Raw genomic sequence first — 16,292 nt, 5'->3', positions numbered from 1 at the left:
ACAAGTAAAAAAACCATGAAATGCAAAACCAAAGATGACAAAAATCATCCGCTACAGAAATGAGTGAATTTTGACACCTACTTCCAGACAGACAACGTGAGGCATTTGGCAGGGATGTAGCGCTCCACCTGCACTAGATCACCCCACCGCTCTCTTATTAACATCAGAGTCTGTGAGTGCAACACCTCGAGCTGCAGTGATAGGCAAAAGGAATCTGACACCATTCGTTAAGGAAATAATATGTAACTTACATGAAATATTGGGGTGAAAACAGCTCATCAGTTCAGTGACTCTGAATTATCAGGAGCGTTTCACATTACAATTAGCTCAGAAAAGGTTGTGTTATAATATATAACACTACCAGTTAAAAGTTTGGACACTCTTGACTTAAGTGATATGATAGGTGTGGGTGAGAAAAAGATTAATATTTAAGTACTTTTTACTATAAATTCTCCTCACTGCCCAGTAGGTGGCGATATGCATGAAGGATGTGAATCGCCAAAAACAAAAGGTAGAAGAATGTGAAAGTGGAGATTTAAGTAAAAAAGGACTTAAATATTGATCTGTTTCTCACCCACATCTATCATATCACTTCTGAAGATATGGATTTAACCACTGGAGTCTTATGGATTACTTTTATGCTACCTTTGTGATTTTTGGACACTCAAAGTTCTGGTCACCATTCACTTGCATTGTGAGGACCAACGGAGCTGAAATATTCTTCTAAAAATCTTTGTGTTCAGCAGAAGAAAGTCATTCACATCATAAACAAATCTACTCCAAAGAAGCTAAAATGTAAGATCATTTTGATCCAATTTTGTTAATTTATAGTTTTGACTATTATTATTATTTTCCGAATTTTAGTATAATAGTAAATAATTAGTAGGTGCATCCGTGCAAACACTTCACTAGAAAGTGTACAGCAAAAGATCTGGGCTGGTAAAACAAAGGTTATTGGTTTGATCCCCAATATTGACTAACTGTTAATCGATTAACCAATCAATTGATCCGCAAAAACCCTGAAAACAATTTGTGCTGAAAGGATACGAAGGCAATTGTACATGTCTTGAAGGGGCTTGTCATCTCCAAACAGGCGGGACTGTACCAGCTCATGGATATAGTTCACTTGCATGCTGTGAACCAATGCCCTTCCATCTGAATATAAAAAAAATAAAATAAAATAAAAAAATAAATCACACAAGTTGTAAATACAAGAGCGCATGTACATGGCCTACATGTACTACACATGAGAAAGTCTTACCTCCAGTCTCCTTGTCTTCTACTAGAATCTCTAGTTTAAGTAACCTCCAGGGGATATCAGGATCGTCTCCCATTACTGTCATTGTGGCTTCAAATTCCCCTTCAACTCGAAACTTCACTCGCCCATTGGCTTGTCATGGAAAGAGGTCACAAGTGTAAAAACAAGATCATTCATAGCCAAACAGAACACTCACAAAACAAAGCATAATAAATGTTCAGAAACATATTCCAGGACAGAATAAGTCTTTTCCAATAGATGTGTGGACCTGGAACTTACCCACGGTTAAGTTGGCCAGCTGTGGGGGCAAGTCGGTTGTGACTAGTCGGTGCCGCAAGATTTGATTCAACTGATTTAGCGTGGTCTGCTTCTCTGCTTTGGTTATTGGATCTGGAGGAATAATTTTGTCCTGAAAAAGACATTGACATTTACAGTATTGTTCTTCCAGGAAAATTGACCAATAATATTGATGCCTCATCTTCCACTACACAGATTTTTGTCCAATCAAATTCTTGTAAAATGAGAATGTCCCTTCCCCTAATATTACCTGCTACCGAGCAGCAAATCATGGGGTGGGGGGTTGGGCAAGTATTGATACTTCCGATACCGATATTGTTTCGAGAATATCGATTCTCACATAAAAATATAAATTCTAATGTTTTTTGGTAACATTTTACAATATGTTTCCAATTGTTAACATTAGTTAACATGAACTAACAATGAACAATACTTCTACGGCATTTATTACTCTTAGTTAATGTTAATTTCAACATACAGTAATACATCGTTTGTTAACATTAGTTAATGCACTATGAACTAACAATGAATATTTGTATTTTTATTAACTAACATTATCAAAGATTAATGCTGTAAACAATATTTGATTGTTCATGATAATTTTCATGAAACTTTTGAAAAGTGTTACCAGTTTTTTTATTTTTATAGTTATATTATTTAGCAACCATAAACAATGAATGCATATAATTTCCAAAGTGAAAAAAAAGTATATATTAGCAAATGAATACGCTGGATAGGAAATATTTGTTCTTCCGCTCATCTCAACGTGAGAACTGTTCAAACAGAGGAAGCAGTGCTTGGCTGAGGTAATGACAGAAAACAAACAGAATCTGGAGTTAAATAACACTAAATAAGGGCAAATCTAAAAGTGATTTTTATTATTATGGGTTTGTTTAAAAAAAATATGAAAAGTTGTTAAAACATTGATAATGTTCTGTAATGGTTGTTAATAAATGATATCCTTAGGAAAATTAACCATGGTTTTACTTTAGTTATATTGTAGCAACCAGGACTGTATTTACCATGGTTTTATGGCAGAAACTATGGTTTTACTATAGTAAAATTGTAGTAACCATGACAGTACTATCAATGTTACCATGTTTTTTTTTTTGCGGAAACCATGCTTTTACTTTTGTAATATTATTGTAGTAACCACATTACATTTTTTTTTGTGGAAACCATGGTTTGGATACAATTAACAACGGTTTGACTACAGTAATTCTGTAGTATCCATAGAGTAACCATGATTTTACTATAGTAATATTATAGTAACCATGACTTTAGTAACCATGGTTAATTTAGTGGTTACTATGGTTTTACCACAAATTAGGGATGCACCGAAATTTGGCTGTTGAAAATGTTCTGCTGAAGATGGCATAAATATCTATATTCGGTCTAAAAAAAAAAAAAAAGGCTGAAAATATGAACAGAAACTGATATTTTTAAAAGCTGGTAACAGAAACACTCATATGGAGAAAAAGCATTGTTTATGTTGCACATTAATGTCCACATCTCCAGAAGCGAAGTGATCGCTCTCTTGGTCATTAGCACATTAAAAGCATTTTCCAGTCCTCCGATAATGTGCGTTATGTGTCATAGCAGTTACTGTCAAGATCCAACGTGACATTAAAGAAGCATAAAGGCACCATTAAAGTAGTCCATATGACTCGTGCATTATATTCAATGTCTCCTGAAGCCATACAATAGTTTTGTGAATTGCAAACGATGCATTTAATTAGTACATATATTGTTTGCATGCGTAGGGTGCTTCAGTGAATGAGCGTTGCTCTGTTGTTAACACACTCTTAGCAGCACGTGCATGCACAGCTCGTGAAGCGCAACTGTTTTAAAGGTGCTGCAAGCAATTTTTTCATGGAAAGGTATGCAAAAAAATGTCACACTCCCTGAAAGATATTAATGAAAAAGTATCGTGAGATATCTCACATGTCTCTGTGATAGCTCTAGACTCTGTAAACAGCAAACAAAAATGTGTCTGCAGTGTGCGGTCAATGACACTTTCTGCATGTCAATCATTTTGCGCATTCACATAGTATTATAGTTGCAGCGAATTACTGAAGCTTAAAAGTCGGCATGAAATGAAAGTTCACCCGATCTGTTTTCTAAATACATGTTACTGATCTTATTCTGAACGATTTATCCATGCATATGTTTTATTTTAAGAAAATTGATCTTCAGGTGAAACGACTACTCTCTGGTGACATATGCAGGACTTCTCCAATCATTTAGTCCACTTAAACCCTGCCCCTTTCTTATAAATACCACAACCATGCATAGTTGAACGAAGCGTCATTCGCATGTTGGTGAAGATGGCAAGCTGTATTTTCATCTGTTTTCCTTCAAAACTATCATTCATTGACCCAAACCTCCTTGGTTATGGGTCAGCTGGCTTGAATTTACATTTAGAATGAGGAATAACTGCGAATTCGCAGCTGTGTTCGAGACATTTCACACCTGAATTGCTGAGGTGATCACTAATGAATATAACGCTTCGGATGCCTCTGGAGTTTATGTTTTTGAATGCAGTTATCTTGGGATGCACAGCACGAGTTAGTGGTTTTTTTTTTTTCAACTTCTACAGCCTCTTCATGTGCAAAGACCATGATGTGCTTGTGCATTTATGTTGTCCGTTTGTTCATAAATGTGTTGAGATCGCTGCTCAATTTCACCGATAACCAGCTCTGACTTGAGCAGCATGGTGGTAGGGGTGTGCGTGTCCGCTGCAAGCTCGCATTCAGATCTGCCTTCGTTCCACTATGCAACACCCATATTTTCACAATCCAATCAACAACCAATGGATAAACTCAACTTTTTTCTTGTTCGAAAAGGGAATATGTTTCACTTAGAAATATGTCACAATACGTAAGTAAAGACATTCGCAACTTCCGTTTCATCCCGACTTTAAAGCCATTTTTGTGCCATGTTGCTTATAACAGTTGTCAGTTGAGGGCACTATTTTGCTGCTGATGTTTTTGATAACCAATTCTGCTCCATATCTGTCTCAAAGCTCATTTGGTATCTTTCGAGTGCAGGGTTTTGGAAAGAGGGGGCGTGGCTAATCCAACAGCTCAGCTTGTGGAAATTCTAGAATGGCTAAAATTGCTTACAGCACCTTTCAGCGCAGCTCAAAGTTCTTCTTGGAATGTTCTGCCAAAATAAAAGCCAGATGGTTTTAAAGTTGAGAAATTACAACTGAAATTGTATTACTGTACAATACAAATTTATTATCATTGTTAATATTATTAAATTAAATTGAATTTTCGGTTCAGCCAATATTTAGTTTTTTCAGTGCATCACTACTACAAATACCATGGTGAAAGTCGACATCAAATGGAAGTTGCAACCGACTTCCGTATTGTGACGCATTTCTGAATGAAACAGCTTATCGAACAAGAAAATATGTGAGGTGGGGATTTGAGTGGTTTATCCACTGGTTGTTGATTGGATTGTGAAAATATGGGTGTTGCATAGCGGAACGGAGGCAGATCTGAATGCGAGTTTGCAGCAGACACACACACCCCTACCACGTGCTGCTAGAGTCAGAGCCAGTTATCGGTGAAACCGAGCAGCGATCTCAATACAACAATGATCAAAATGACAACATAAACGCATGAGCACACTGTGGTCTTTGCTTACGAAGAGGCTGTAGCCACTGAAAAATGAGTAAAAGATAACCATATTTAATGTTTTGAAACACAATACACTAAATATAAAGGAAAAACACATTTACTCGTGCTGTGCATCCCAAGATAACTCCATTCAAAAATATAAATAAACTCCAGAGGCATCTGAAGCATTATATTCATTAGTGATCACCTCAGCAATTCAGGCGTGAAATGTCTCGAACACAAATGTGAATTTGCAGTTATTCCTCCTCACTCAAAATGTAAATTCAAGCCAGCTGACCAGTAACCAAGGAGGTTTGGGTCAATGAATGATAGTTTTGAAGGAAAACAGACCAAAATACAGCTTGCCATCTTCACCAACATGCGATTGACACTTCGTTCAACTCTACGCATGGTTGTGGTATTTATAAGAAAGGGGCAGGGTTTAAGTGGACTAAATGATTGGAGAAGTCCGGCATACGTCACCAGAGAGAAGTCTGTCATTTCACCAGAAGATCAAGTTATGAAATTTGGATTAAAGATTTACGAGTTGTAAAAAAATAAATTTATAAAATAAAACATATGCATCGATGAATCGTTCAGAATAAGATCAATAACATGAATTTAGAAAATAGATAGGGTGAAATTTCATGCTGACTTTATGGTTACTGTCACTGATCTATAATATAGATACAGTATAAAGATCAGTGGTTACTGCAGTAAAACCATGGTTAATTTTCGTAAGGTTAAACAAAACAGAATTCTAATAATTTTCTATTTTAGGCCTATAAATGTACAAAATATGGATTTTAAAAATAATATTTAAAATGACCAATTTTATACCAAGAATTTGCACACAAAATAAATCAATTTAATACAGGTATCGGTATCGGCGATATTGAAAAAAATAAATAAATGATAGAACTTGTATTGGATCAGAAGAAAATAAGTGGTATTGCCCATACTTGGGACAAACCCTTCGATATTTCCTGATGAAACAGTTTGGGCGGGACATAAGTCAACACAGGAAAGAAAACTGCACTCGTCAAGGAAATCACAGGGTCTTCAAGGTTTGACTACTCACCCGGATACATGTGGGCAGGCGTGGGTAAGAGCCCGTGGTCAGTACATCAATGGCGAAAGGAATGGCAAAGCTAGGCAAACGGGCGTGTACCAATGCATCCCTGGCCAGTGATGCCAGTCTGTCAGCAGTGTCAACAAATAAGTATGCTTGTTGATCCAGAAATGAGGAGATCATCTGCAAACATAGCTAAGAATGAGTACTCTATCAACAGGAATGAAAATAACTCCTAGCTCCTGATAATGATTTCAAGATTGGAGATGGGAAACAGATCACATACCGCACATTTCTCCACCTTCCCTGCATTACTTGCCCATTTCACAAGAGCAAGCAGACGTACAAAGAGCTGCCGTGTCCGACTGGCAAACTGAACGATTTCAATTTTCCTATCAGAAACGGGTCAAGTCAGTAACATTCATATGCAAGAATTATGTAACCAACATTATAATCCTGCTTCAAAAGAATCAAAGATTGTGTGCCACTATGGCAATTTCTTACCTTTCCATGTCTGTTTTTCGTGGGAGTCTAGGGAAATCATAAGGATATGGTTAAAAATGTGAAATGCCAGCACAAGGAATTTTACATGTTAAATCTAGAATCAGAAAAGACAACTTGAAGACACACAATGTAAAAATCCTTTGGCTCAGAACAAGAAAACTTAGGCTATATCTTTGCACATATTCTGGAGACCCATACCAATTAACCTGCCCAACAGTAGATCCTGATCTGGTATTCTATAAAAATGCCACTTTTTTAACTACTTTAGAAAACATGCCAAATAAGAAGTCATATGGGTCAGAGAGAGGTTGCATTTACACTCTCCTATCATATAGTCCATAGCCAACTTAAAAAACAAGACTTATGAACATCAGACAGTTCACAGACATGTTCTGTACAACAAAACAATATTGAGGAAACATATAGGCCAAAGCTGGTGCATAAGAGCTAGAGTTATATACCAAACTAAAATAACTACATCAGGTCAGATGTCTGATGAACTTACAGCTCAGCCAGCAGAGTGATCTCATGGTAGGTTCGCTGCAGCAGAAACTCGATCAAGAGACTCAGTCGGACTCCTTGAGTGGCCGGGGCTCCTGGAGGAGGCTGCGGGGCTGAAGTTGGACCCCCGGCAGGGACCAGCTGCCCGTCGGAACCGATTTGAACCGGAGCCATTTTAAAATACAACAGGAGATTTATGCGGTTACGGATCCGAACCTTTCCACTCGCGTTTACCGCAAACCGGGCCGAGAGGATAGAATCCCGCTTTCGTTTTAAAGCGGATGCGCCTCTAAATCGATTTCACCCCATTGAGAAGTGATAAAAGGAGTCGTAGGGTGTTAGCGGTGGAGAGATAGAGCCCCGCCATCAGACAGCGGACAGATGAAGCAGGAAACCAAACTGTTCTTTCCCTAAATGGCTGCTGAGTGAAATATTTTAAAATACAAGTCTAAAAAAAAAAAACTTTTATGGGATTATCTGCTTCACAATTAATATATATTATAATATCACTTAATAAATAAACAAATTATTGTGCATTTTAGATGTCAAATAGCATTTTTACGCAACATTAGCTTCCGAATAAAGTGAGACCCTGATGAGACCTTTATTTTGTAAAATAAACGGTCCGACCAAACTTCCGGTTTATTTATTTATTTATAAATATAAATATTACACCAAATAATTGCAAACACAATTTCAAAAACAGGTTATCTGTGGTGAAAGGCTCTGCACAATGAAAATACAATGTAATATAAACATACACAAATTTAATATATATATATATATATATATATATATATATATATATATATATATATATATATATATATATAATAAATTACAAATATTATTGCATGGAATATTCCAGGTTCAATACAAGTTTAGCTCAGTCAACAGGATTTGTGGCATGATGTTGAATACCACGAAAAAATAATTTCGATTCATCCCTCCAGTTCTTTAAAAAAAAAAAAAAAGCACAAATTGAGGTTAAAGGGAGACACTTACAATTGAAGTGAATGGGGCCAATCTTTGGATTGTTTTAAGGCAGAAATGTAAAGGTTAGGTCGATAGTTTTATAAAAGCACTTACTTTAATTCTTATGTTAATACTCGTGTATTCTCAACCTTTTTTTAATGAACGCCCCCCTACTTAATTCCCTTTACTGGTATCAACAACGTTAAGGTTATCTGTAACATCTAGAAAAAGTAAAAAGTTAACCTAATTTATGTGACTAAAATATTCTAACCGTGTGACTGAGTTGGAACTCCTTTCATCAGGTCTTACTGATTCAAATGAGTCATCTCTTGGAATTTCTGAAGGCAAACTTAATCAGTTATATTTTCTAACACTCAAACAAAAATATTTTAGCCTATTTATTTTAGGATTTACCCATTTCTATTTCATAAAAAAAAAAGAAAGAAAGAAAGAAAGAAACTGTGTATTTTGCATTTGCCTTTATGAAAATTTAAATGTATTTATTTATTTATTTATTTATTTTTATAGTTGAACAGTATAACTATATAGTAAACACATGGAAGCATGGATCTTCTTCACTACCGTGGTTAAATGTAACATGGTTTCTATACAACAAATTATGCCATTTTTGTAATTACAATCAGTAGGCCTACTCTAAACACATGTAAAAACAACCAATACAAAATATAAACATTTATAAGTTATAACAAAAATGTATTATATTCCCTCACTCCCCTAATGTAGCCGATGACAAATTTAATAGAGCTGAAGTGGTGATATGATAATATGTATTATGAATCTATTTCTGCCTAAAGTATAGTTAGTGTTACTATAGTAAATTCAAGGGTGGTCATGTAGAATTCTGTGCTGAATTCAATGGTTTCCACGTCTCACACCGCGCTTCTCACTGGTTGTCGCAGAGCTGCAATGATCAGAGGTACGCATTTAAGAGCTCAAGACCGGTCTGTGAGTAAAAACGCACCTGCTTTGCGCTCGCACTGCCTCTGTCCATTGAGCCGTAGCTGCTAGACTTCAGAATCAGATGAACTGCGGTACAACCCATATAATGGAGTCTAGATAAACATTTTAATGCAAACAGGAACTTGAGGATAGATTTGATTAACATGACTGATAAATGCCCCCCATTTGTAACCTAACACCCTGTCTCTACTAATTTGCTCTCAGCACCCCTGGCATCCTTTGAATGCCCACTGGAGGTCTATACCACTCCCATTGAGAACCCCTGTTTTAGGGTTTACGGCATTACATTGTCATGACAACAAAGTTGTAAAACTGAATATAACTTTACAAAGAAACGGTTAGTAAGCGATTTATAACACTAAAATCATGTTAACATGCATATTGTTTAGGTCTTGTATCTATACTTTTAAAACTGTGAGTATTTTAATGTTTACAGATTGGCCCCATTCACTTCCATTGTAAGTGCCTCACTGTAACTGCAATTCTTCTTCTTTTTTTTAAGAAAAGGAGGGATGAGTCGAAATGCAATTTTGTGGTAATCAACATTATGCCACAAATGCTGTCGATTGAGCTTGCCTTGTCTTGAGCCCGGAATATTTCTTTAAATAGGCCTATATAATGAACTGGTATATGGGTAGCCTATAATTATTCCCATAATTAATTGTACATTTTTAATTAATTAATCATATATTATATTATATCATATTATAAGAAATGTAGAGTAAACATTTAGTTGAGTTTTCTTTGTTTTCATGAAAATAAAAGCTTAAACATTTTTAAAAACTAACATCTGTGGTGTGATAAAGAATGATGTGATAGTGTAGTGTAGTGTATTGTAGTGTTGGTCAGCTCTGTAAGAGCCCAATATTTAGTCCTCCAACCATCTAATTATCTGCTGGGAAAGTTTATGGTCTATCTAATGGATTGCATAGATTATTTAGAAATGCAGTAATGGCTCAAACATTGAAACAAAACTAACGACTTTGTTCCATCATTCATGATCCAAAAAAATATATTTGAAATGGTCTGGTCCTCGTAATACAATAATGCTCTTGATTATATTATTGCATACTACAAAACCAAACAGGTTAAACGCCAGTGCATAACCTGGACATATGAGCAAAAGCAATGACATGTTTCTCAAGGGGTGGGGTTTATTTACACAGCTCATCTCAGTTTAGAGAGTGTCCGTTGGAAGAGACGCACTGAGCCTTTTCATGGAGAATTACTTTAATTATCAAAGCACAGAATGTTTGGGGGCCTGAGTAGCTCAGTGAGAAAAGATGCTGACTACCACCCCTGGAGTCGCGAGTTCAAATCCAGGGCATGCTGAGTGACTCCAACCAGGTCTCCTAAGCAACCAAATTGGCCCAGTTGCTAGGGAGGGTAGAGTCACATGGGGTAACCTCCTTGTGGTCACTATAATGTGGTTCAATCTTGGTGGGCCACGTGGTGAGTTGTGCGTGGATGCCGCGGAGAATAGCCTGAAGCCTCCACAAGCGCTACGTCTCCACGGTAAAGCGCTCAACAAGCCACGTGATAAGATGCGTGGATTGATGGTCTCAGATGCGGAGGCAACTGAGATTCATCCTCCGCCACCCAGACTGAGGTGAGTCACTACGCCACCACGACAACTTAGAGCACACTGGGAATTGGGCATTCCAAATTGGGGAGAAAAAGGGGAGAGAGAAAAAAAAAGCACAGAATGTTCCGCAACTTCAAACTGCAACAACTGCCAGAGATATGAACACTTTCATTATTCATATATGATGAACTGGTGTTATTTATTAATAACATTCAACTTGGCGCTCGCTTGGAGATGGTCCAAAACACCTGTGTGTCAGGTGATGTTTGCGTCAATGTCATTCATGAACATTTACACAATTAAATAGCACTTCAAAAAGTGTCATTTTAAAATGCTCAAAATTTTTTCATGATAGGATATGGAACTAAAGGGCCCCGCCAGGTAAAAGACACTTTTGATTTTATTTTCTCTCAAAACACTAAACAGCAACAAAAACTACCACAGTACGTACTTTTCTTAACACTTATTAAACATTCCTGATCCATGAGATCATTGCGTTCAATGTCTAAAGTTGGAATTTGAGGTACTATGATCTAATATATTAATAATTTTTTAATTGTTTTTAAATGTATGTAGCTAATGAGAACCCCTGAAATGATCACATTTATTTTAAGACAACATACTTAGGCTATTTGTCATTTTCAGTTTTTTCCAGTTGACTTAATCACTTTTTTTTTAAGAACAGTCCAATAAGTGAAAGGGTGATATCTGGGATAAAACTCCCCCTATTGCAGGTGCTAAAGGGCCCCATAAAACACATTGTTTTTCTTAAGTGGGGAGAATAGATTTATTATGAAAAATTGAGATCATTTGCTTATAGAATACTTGAGATGTTATGAAATGCCAAATGTGTTTGAAATTTACAGGAAATGATGAACCCTTTTCTTAAGTAGTTATTTTAAATGAGCAATATCTTATTTTGTTAATTTGTTCATCTTGCTATCTTAAAAGTATTTGTGTAAGCTGATTAATATTTACATGATATCAATATAACCCCAATGTGGGGTAAAACGCTCTCTCATCACCTTTACAAAAATGAACTGTAATCAAAATAACCTTCCATTATTACACAAATGATGTTGCTCCATCAATATTCAATAAATAGAAATTAATTTGTCCAATCTTGATAAACTTTGTGACCAGAAAAAAGCACATATTCCTTAAGGTGTGCCTTTAGCCCTGTTGTACCCTATTAAACTCCATCTTATTTTAATTTAAGATTAATTATTAAAATGTTATGGTATAATTTTGATATAAGTTGCTGTTATTCTTCTTTGAATGTTGGCAAAATTACCAAATAACATCTAATGCAAGTCTTTAAATGTGTCTGTAGGGTAGACCAATATAGATTTGAGAGATCAGAGGATTTCAACTATGAATCCTATGAGGAGCTAATGTCAGAGAATGTAGCTGTGCTCACTAGAAGGTCGAAAAAGTAGTCTAAACTTTTGCAGGGCACTGTCAAAGTGGAAAATAATTTGAAAGGTGGGCGAGTTTATGCATGCATATGCATTCACTCAACTTTTTTACAATTCATTTTTTATTTGGCTATGAAACAAGTGTTTCAAGTGGTTTGTGCAAATAAAAAAATACACAAAAACAACTACACATAGGGATATATGAAAATTGTAAAACAACCAAAATTTGTAGAAACAATTAACTGTCCATATCTTACAAACATCTAGAAAAATATAAAATAAAATATTTTCCACTTTTGTAAAGCTGTCTTTTGTTTTTTCAGTGAAGCGATTTGCGATTTGTGAGTTCCATGTGAATATCGCACTCAGATTTGGATGGCAGCTAGTGGAGCTCAAGAGCAGCTGGATAGGAATCCTGGCTACTATCACTCTCTGTTAAAGGCTCAGCATGACCCTGAGATAGAACAGGTTACATGTGCTGGTACGGTATTTGTTCTGCAGCTGAGTCATGGAACCATATTTTCACTTAAAGATTGATCATACAAAACTTTAATTTTTTTCAGATATGCACAGAACCTTCCCTGACAACATTCAGTTCCATGACACCTCCCAGCCATGTTTACAAAAGGCCCTGTTAAATGTACTTCTAGTGTATGTACATCACAATAAGGATGTTGGTTACTTTCAGGTACAACACATGACCAATTTTTAGGTCTGGAGACTGAAGTATCACATTAATCCAGAATTGAACTTCCCACTGTATCTGAGAAACTATTGTAGCACAAGGATCTTAGTGAAATGTAAAATATAACGAGTGAGGAAGTATAGCACAGCAGTAATTTATGGAGATGGAATTGTTGCATATTAACTTACAAATGGAAAGAAATTCACAAATAGAAAGTTGGTTGACAAATAAATTGAATGAGATCCACAAATAAATGTAAGGAGTTTCACAAAAATAAAGTGAATTCACAAATAAATAAAATGAGATTTGCAAAAAAAACAATTATTTTTTTAAGTCACAAACACAACTCTGTCCAGCATTCATTTGTGAATCACGCGCATTTATTTGTGGATCGCTTCCTGTGCATTTGCGGATCGCTGCAGGCATTTGTCGATTTTGAAACAAATCAAGTGTCAAGATGTGCACACAAATCTACAAATAGGTGGACTCCACCCATCGTCTACTCAAGCCAATCAGATAACGGCCACATTACTCGGACCAATCGTAACATGTTCTATCTTCAACCAATCACGCTTTGTTTTACTATCAGGGCGGGACCAGAGTCACAGCTCTCATGAGCACTAAATCAAGCACATACAGATAAGCTCCAAGGCCACAAACTCTTAAAGAAATGGACGTCATCAGAGGAATAGTGTGATTTAAGGTTTGTATCATTTTCTCCCAGTTATGAACATGTGTAGTGTCTCGTTAAATGTCGACAGCTGAAAATTGCCCATTTGTAGAGTGTCCTGATCATTAGCTTTATAGCTAACCTGGCTGACTGTATGAGTCTATTTTAATTTTAACCAAGTTTCTTGACTGGAATGTGTCGTCAAAACCTTTACTCTTAATGTTACATGACAGATCCAAACAGACACACTACTATACACTACAAAAGATCAGTAGTACAGATAGTGTCTTTATAAAACATGAATCATATTAGATGATCTTAGGAGCACAAACCATAAATTAATATCCTATATTACACAGTGTACATAACAGGGCCGCATCCCTGCAGAGTTTAGTTCCAGCCCTCCTTGTAATCTTCAAGCACTCCTGAAGACCTTGATTAGCTGCTTCAGGTGTTTAATTAGGGTTGGAGCTAAACTCTGCTGGACTGTGGCCCTCCAGGAACCGAGTTTGACACCCCTGTGCTATGGCATTAATTTGGTTTCACATTATGTTAATGTATTTAATAAAAGCAGTTGTAAGGTAATCTTTATTAGAATTTGTGTGAATGTTTTAGGATGTACTATTATGGGGTCCCTTTCTAAAATACAGCATCATGCTCTGACAGTGATAATTGACTCATTAATTAGCGATCTGCAAATGAATGCTGGACAGAGTTGTGTTTGTGAGTTAAAAAATATATTTGTAAATATTTTATTTATTTGTGAATTCACTTTTTGTGAACCTCCTAACATATATTTATAAATATCATTCATTTTTGTGTGTGTGTGAATTATAATTTCATTTTTGTGAAATGAACCAAAGATGAGGAGAAATCTTTCTGGTTAATGGATGCTTTACTTGGCAGGATCTTACCAGGTTAGTCTCTTACTCACTAGTATGTTTAACCAGCTCTAGATGCAAAGCATCATACATCATTACAACATGCAAATTAGCAGTATTGCTTTGCTGTGGTTTATAAAATCAACATGAAACCAAATGGACCCTTTTTGGAAGCTCCCTGTTTGTTTGTTTGAGCGGCCCAACAAAGCAACTTGGCTCAACCAGTGGCATGAGTTTGGGGCAGGACTATCTGTTTGTCCAAATAATGGAAAAAATTAGGAGTGTTTGGCAGGGCCGTTTCTGGCTATAAGTAAGTGGGGGCCCCGCAAAGCAAGGACGTTTTTTAGGGGGGGGGGGGTTGTATATTGTTATACTTATTAATTTGTATAGATATTTATTAGTAATTTATTGTAAAAAAAAAAAAAAAAAAAAAAAAAAAAAAAACGTTATTGATATTCCTATTGTAAGTTAATATATTCACATTTGTAGATATATGTTTTGTGGTGTCATTCTTGGGTGGGCCTGGATCCGGGTGGGGGGCTCCAAGTAGGAATTTGCTTAGAAACAGCCCTGGTGTTTGGGGAAACCTGTTTGAAAAAAAGAAAAGCTTTGTGAAGTGCTGTTTTGATTTCCATCACTTGCTGGTGGTGTTTCGGGAGGGAAATAGTCCTCCGCAATCAACTGCAAACTTGCATTCTGGTCCGGCTCCATTCTGGTATGTAGCGCCCACTTTTCATGATCCAATCAATTCTCAGTGGATAAAATCAAGTCTCAGCCAAAAAAATTTTCTTGTTGAACATTTTGGTTCACTCGGAACCAAGTCACATTATGGGAGTAAAATGGGTTTTGAATGCAGTTTCATGTTGACTTTAAATGAAGAAAAAAAATTACTCAAAGTTCATAAAATTCTTAAGTTTTTTTTGAGACTGTTATAAAATCAACTATGTTGGGGCTTAAGACAGATCAAGAGGTGCTTGGGGAGCTTGTCAGGATGAAGGCTCCTGCTGTCTAGCAGGCCATGAATCGGCACATTGTAATGTGGACCCTAGTGGTCTCACGCTGGTTCATCTGTCTTTACATTTACATCCTTCCTGTAGAGGTGAGGACAAAGTCAAAGGTTAACCCTGTATATTGTAAAATGAGATCAATCTTAGCAATTTTCAATGTTACAAGAATTGCTTAAAATTATAAAAAGGTAAGTTTGGTCTTCTCAGACAGTGCTGAGAATATGGGACTGCCTGTTCTACGTGGCTTTGACATTGATCCATCACCACCAGAACCTCATCTCCCAGATCACCCATGGGGAATATGTCGAGGACTGCCACACCTTCATGCAGGTGAAATCTGTGGCTATTATTTGTTCAGAAAGTAAACAAATACTAGTGAAGCCTACAGTATATAATGAAGTGTTTGTTCGTCATCTAAACTCAGGAATTCTTTATGGAGCAAGGAAGTCTCTCTATGGCAACAATCACTTAACTCAGGAAGACCAGTAGGAATCACATTGTAACTTCTGCAAACATTTTTGATTCACACTAAAGGATGAACATTGGGTGTATTTTTTAGACAGATTCTGATCAGAGTTGAAAATCTATTATTTACACTGTGGGATTAGGTTAAATTGAATGTCAGTACTTTCTGTAATTGTTTAGAAATAGTTATTATTGTAGATTAAATGGCTTTTTGTTAGCATGTTCTCTTGGGTGTGTTACTGAAAACAATGTCATTTTCACTGCCTAAATGCAATGTTGATGAAATAAGAAATGTATAACTAAAGATTTCACATTTTTAAAAAGTTGCAACAGAACTCATTTTCCTATCTTTTATATAGAAACTTAG

At 36.2% G+C, this 16,292-nt stretch overlaps 1 protein-coding gene and 1 pseudogene across 3 annotated transcripts in view; one reads left to right on the top strand and one right to left on the bottom strand.

Moving 5' to 3' along the window:
- The window catches only part of LOC127447210 (mediator of RNA polymerase II transcription subunit 14-like), a 28,292-nt gene extending 20,635 nt beyond the window's left edge, over positions 1-7,657 (bottom strand). For all 3 annotated transcript variants that reach the window (XM_051708871.1, XM_051708874.1, XM_051708872.1), the window contains exons 1-8: positions 7,263-7,657; positions 6,758-6,784; positions 6,540-6,645; positions 6,263-6,436; positions 1,538-1,667; positions 1,262-1,390; positions 1,048-1,155; positions 82-214 (exon numbers count right to left, since the gene is read on the bottom strand). In XM_051708871.1, coding sequence (XP_051564831.1) covers positions 82-214; positions 1,048-1,155; positions 1,262-1,390; positions 1,538-1,667; positions 6,263-6,436; positions 6,540-6,645; positions 6,758-6,784; positions 7,263-7,432 — 977 coding nt within the window. In that variant the 5' untranslated portion in view covers positions 7,433-7,657. The remainder of the gene's footprint in view (positions 1-81; positions 215-1,047; positions 1,156-1,261; positions 1,391-1,537; positions 1,668-6,262; positions 6,437-6,539; positions 6,646-6,757; positions 6,785-7,262) is intronic.
- Positions 7,658-10,463: 2,806 nt separating this feature from the next.
- Positions 10,464-15,992, top strand: LOC127447586 (growth hormone-regulated TBC protein 1-A-like; annotated as a pseudogene).
- The last annotated feature ends 300 nt before the right edge of the window (positions 15,993-16,292 follow it).

This window comes from Myxocyprinus asiaticus, chromosome 10 (assembly GCF_019703515.2).
Source record: "Myxocyprinus asiaticus isolate MX2 ecotype Aquarium Trade chromosome 10, UBuf_Myxa_2, whole genome shotgun sequence".
Lineage (NCBI taxonomy): Eukaryota > Metazoa > Chordata > Actinopteri > Cypriniformes > Catostomidae > Myxocyprinus > Myxocyprinus asiaticus.
The sequence above is the reverse complement of the archived record's forward strand: the minus strand, read 5'-3'. Positions and strand labels throughout refer to the sequence as shown.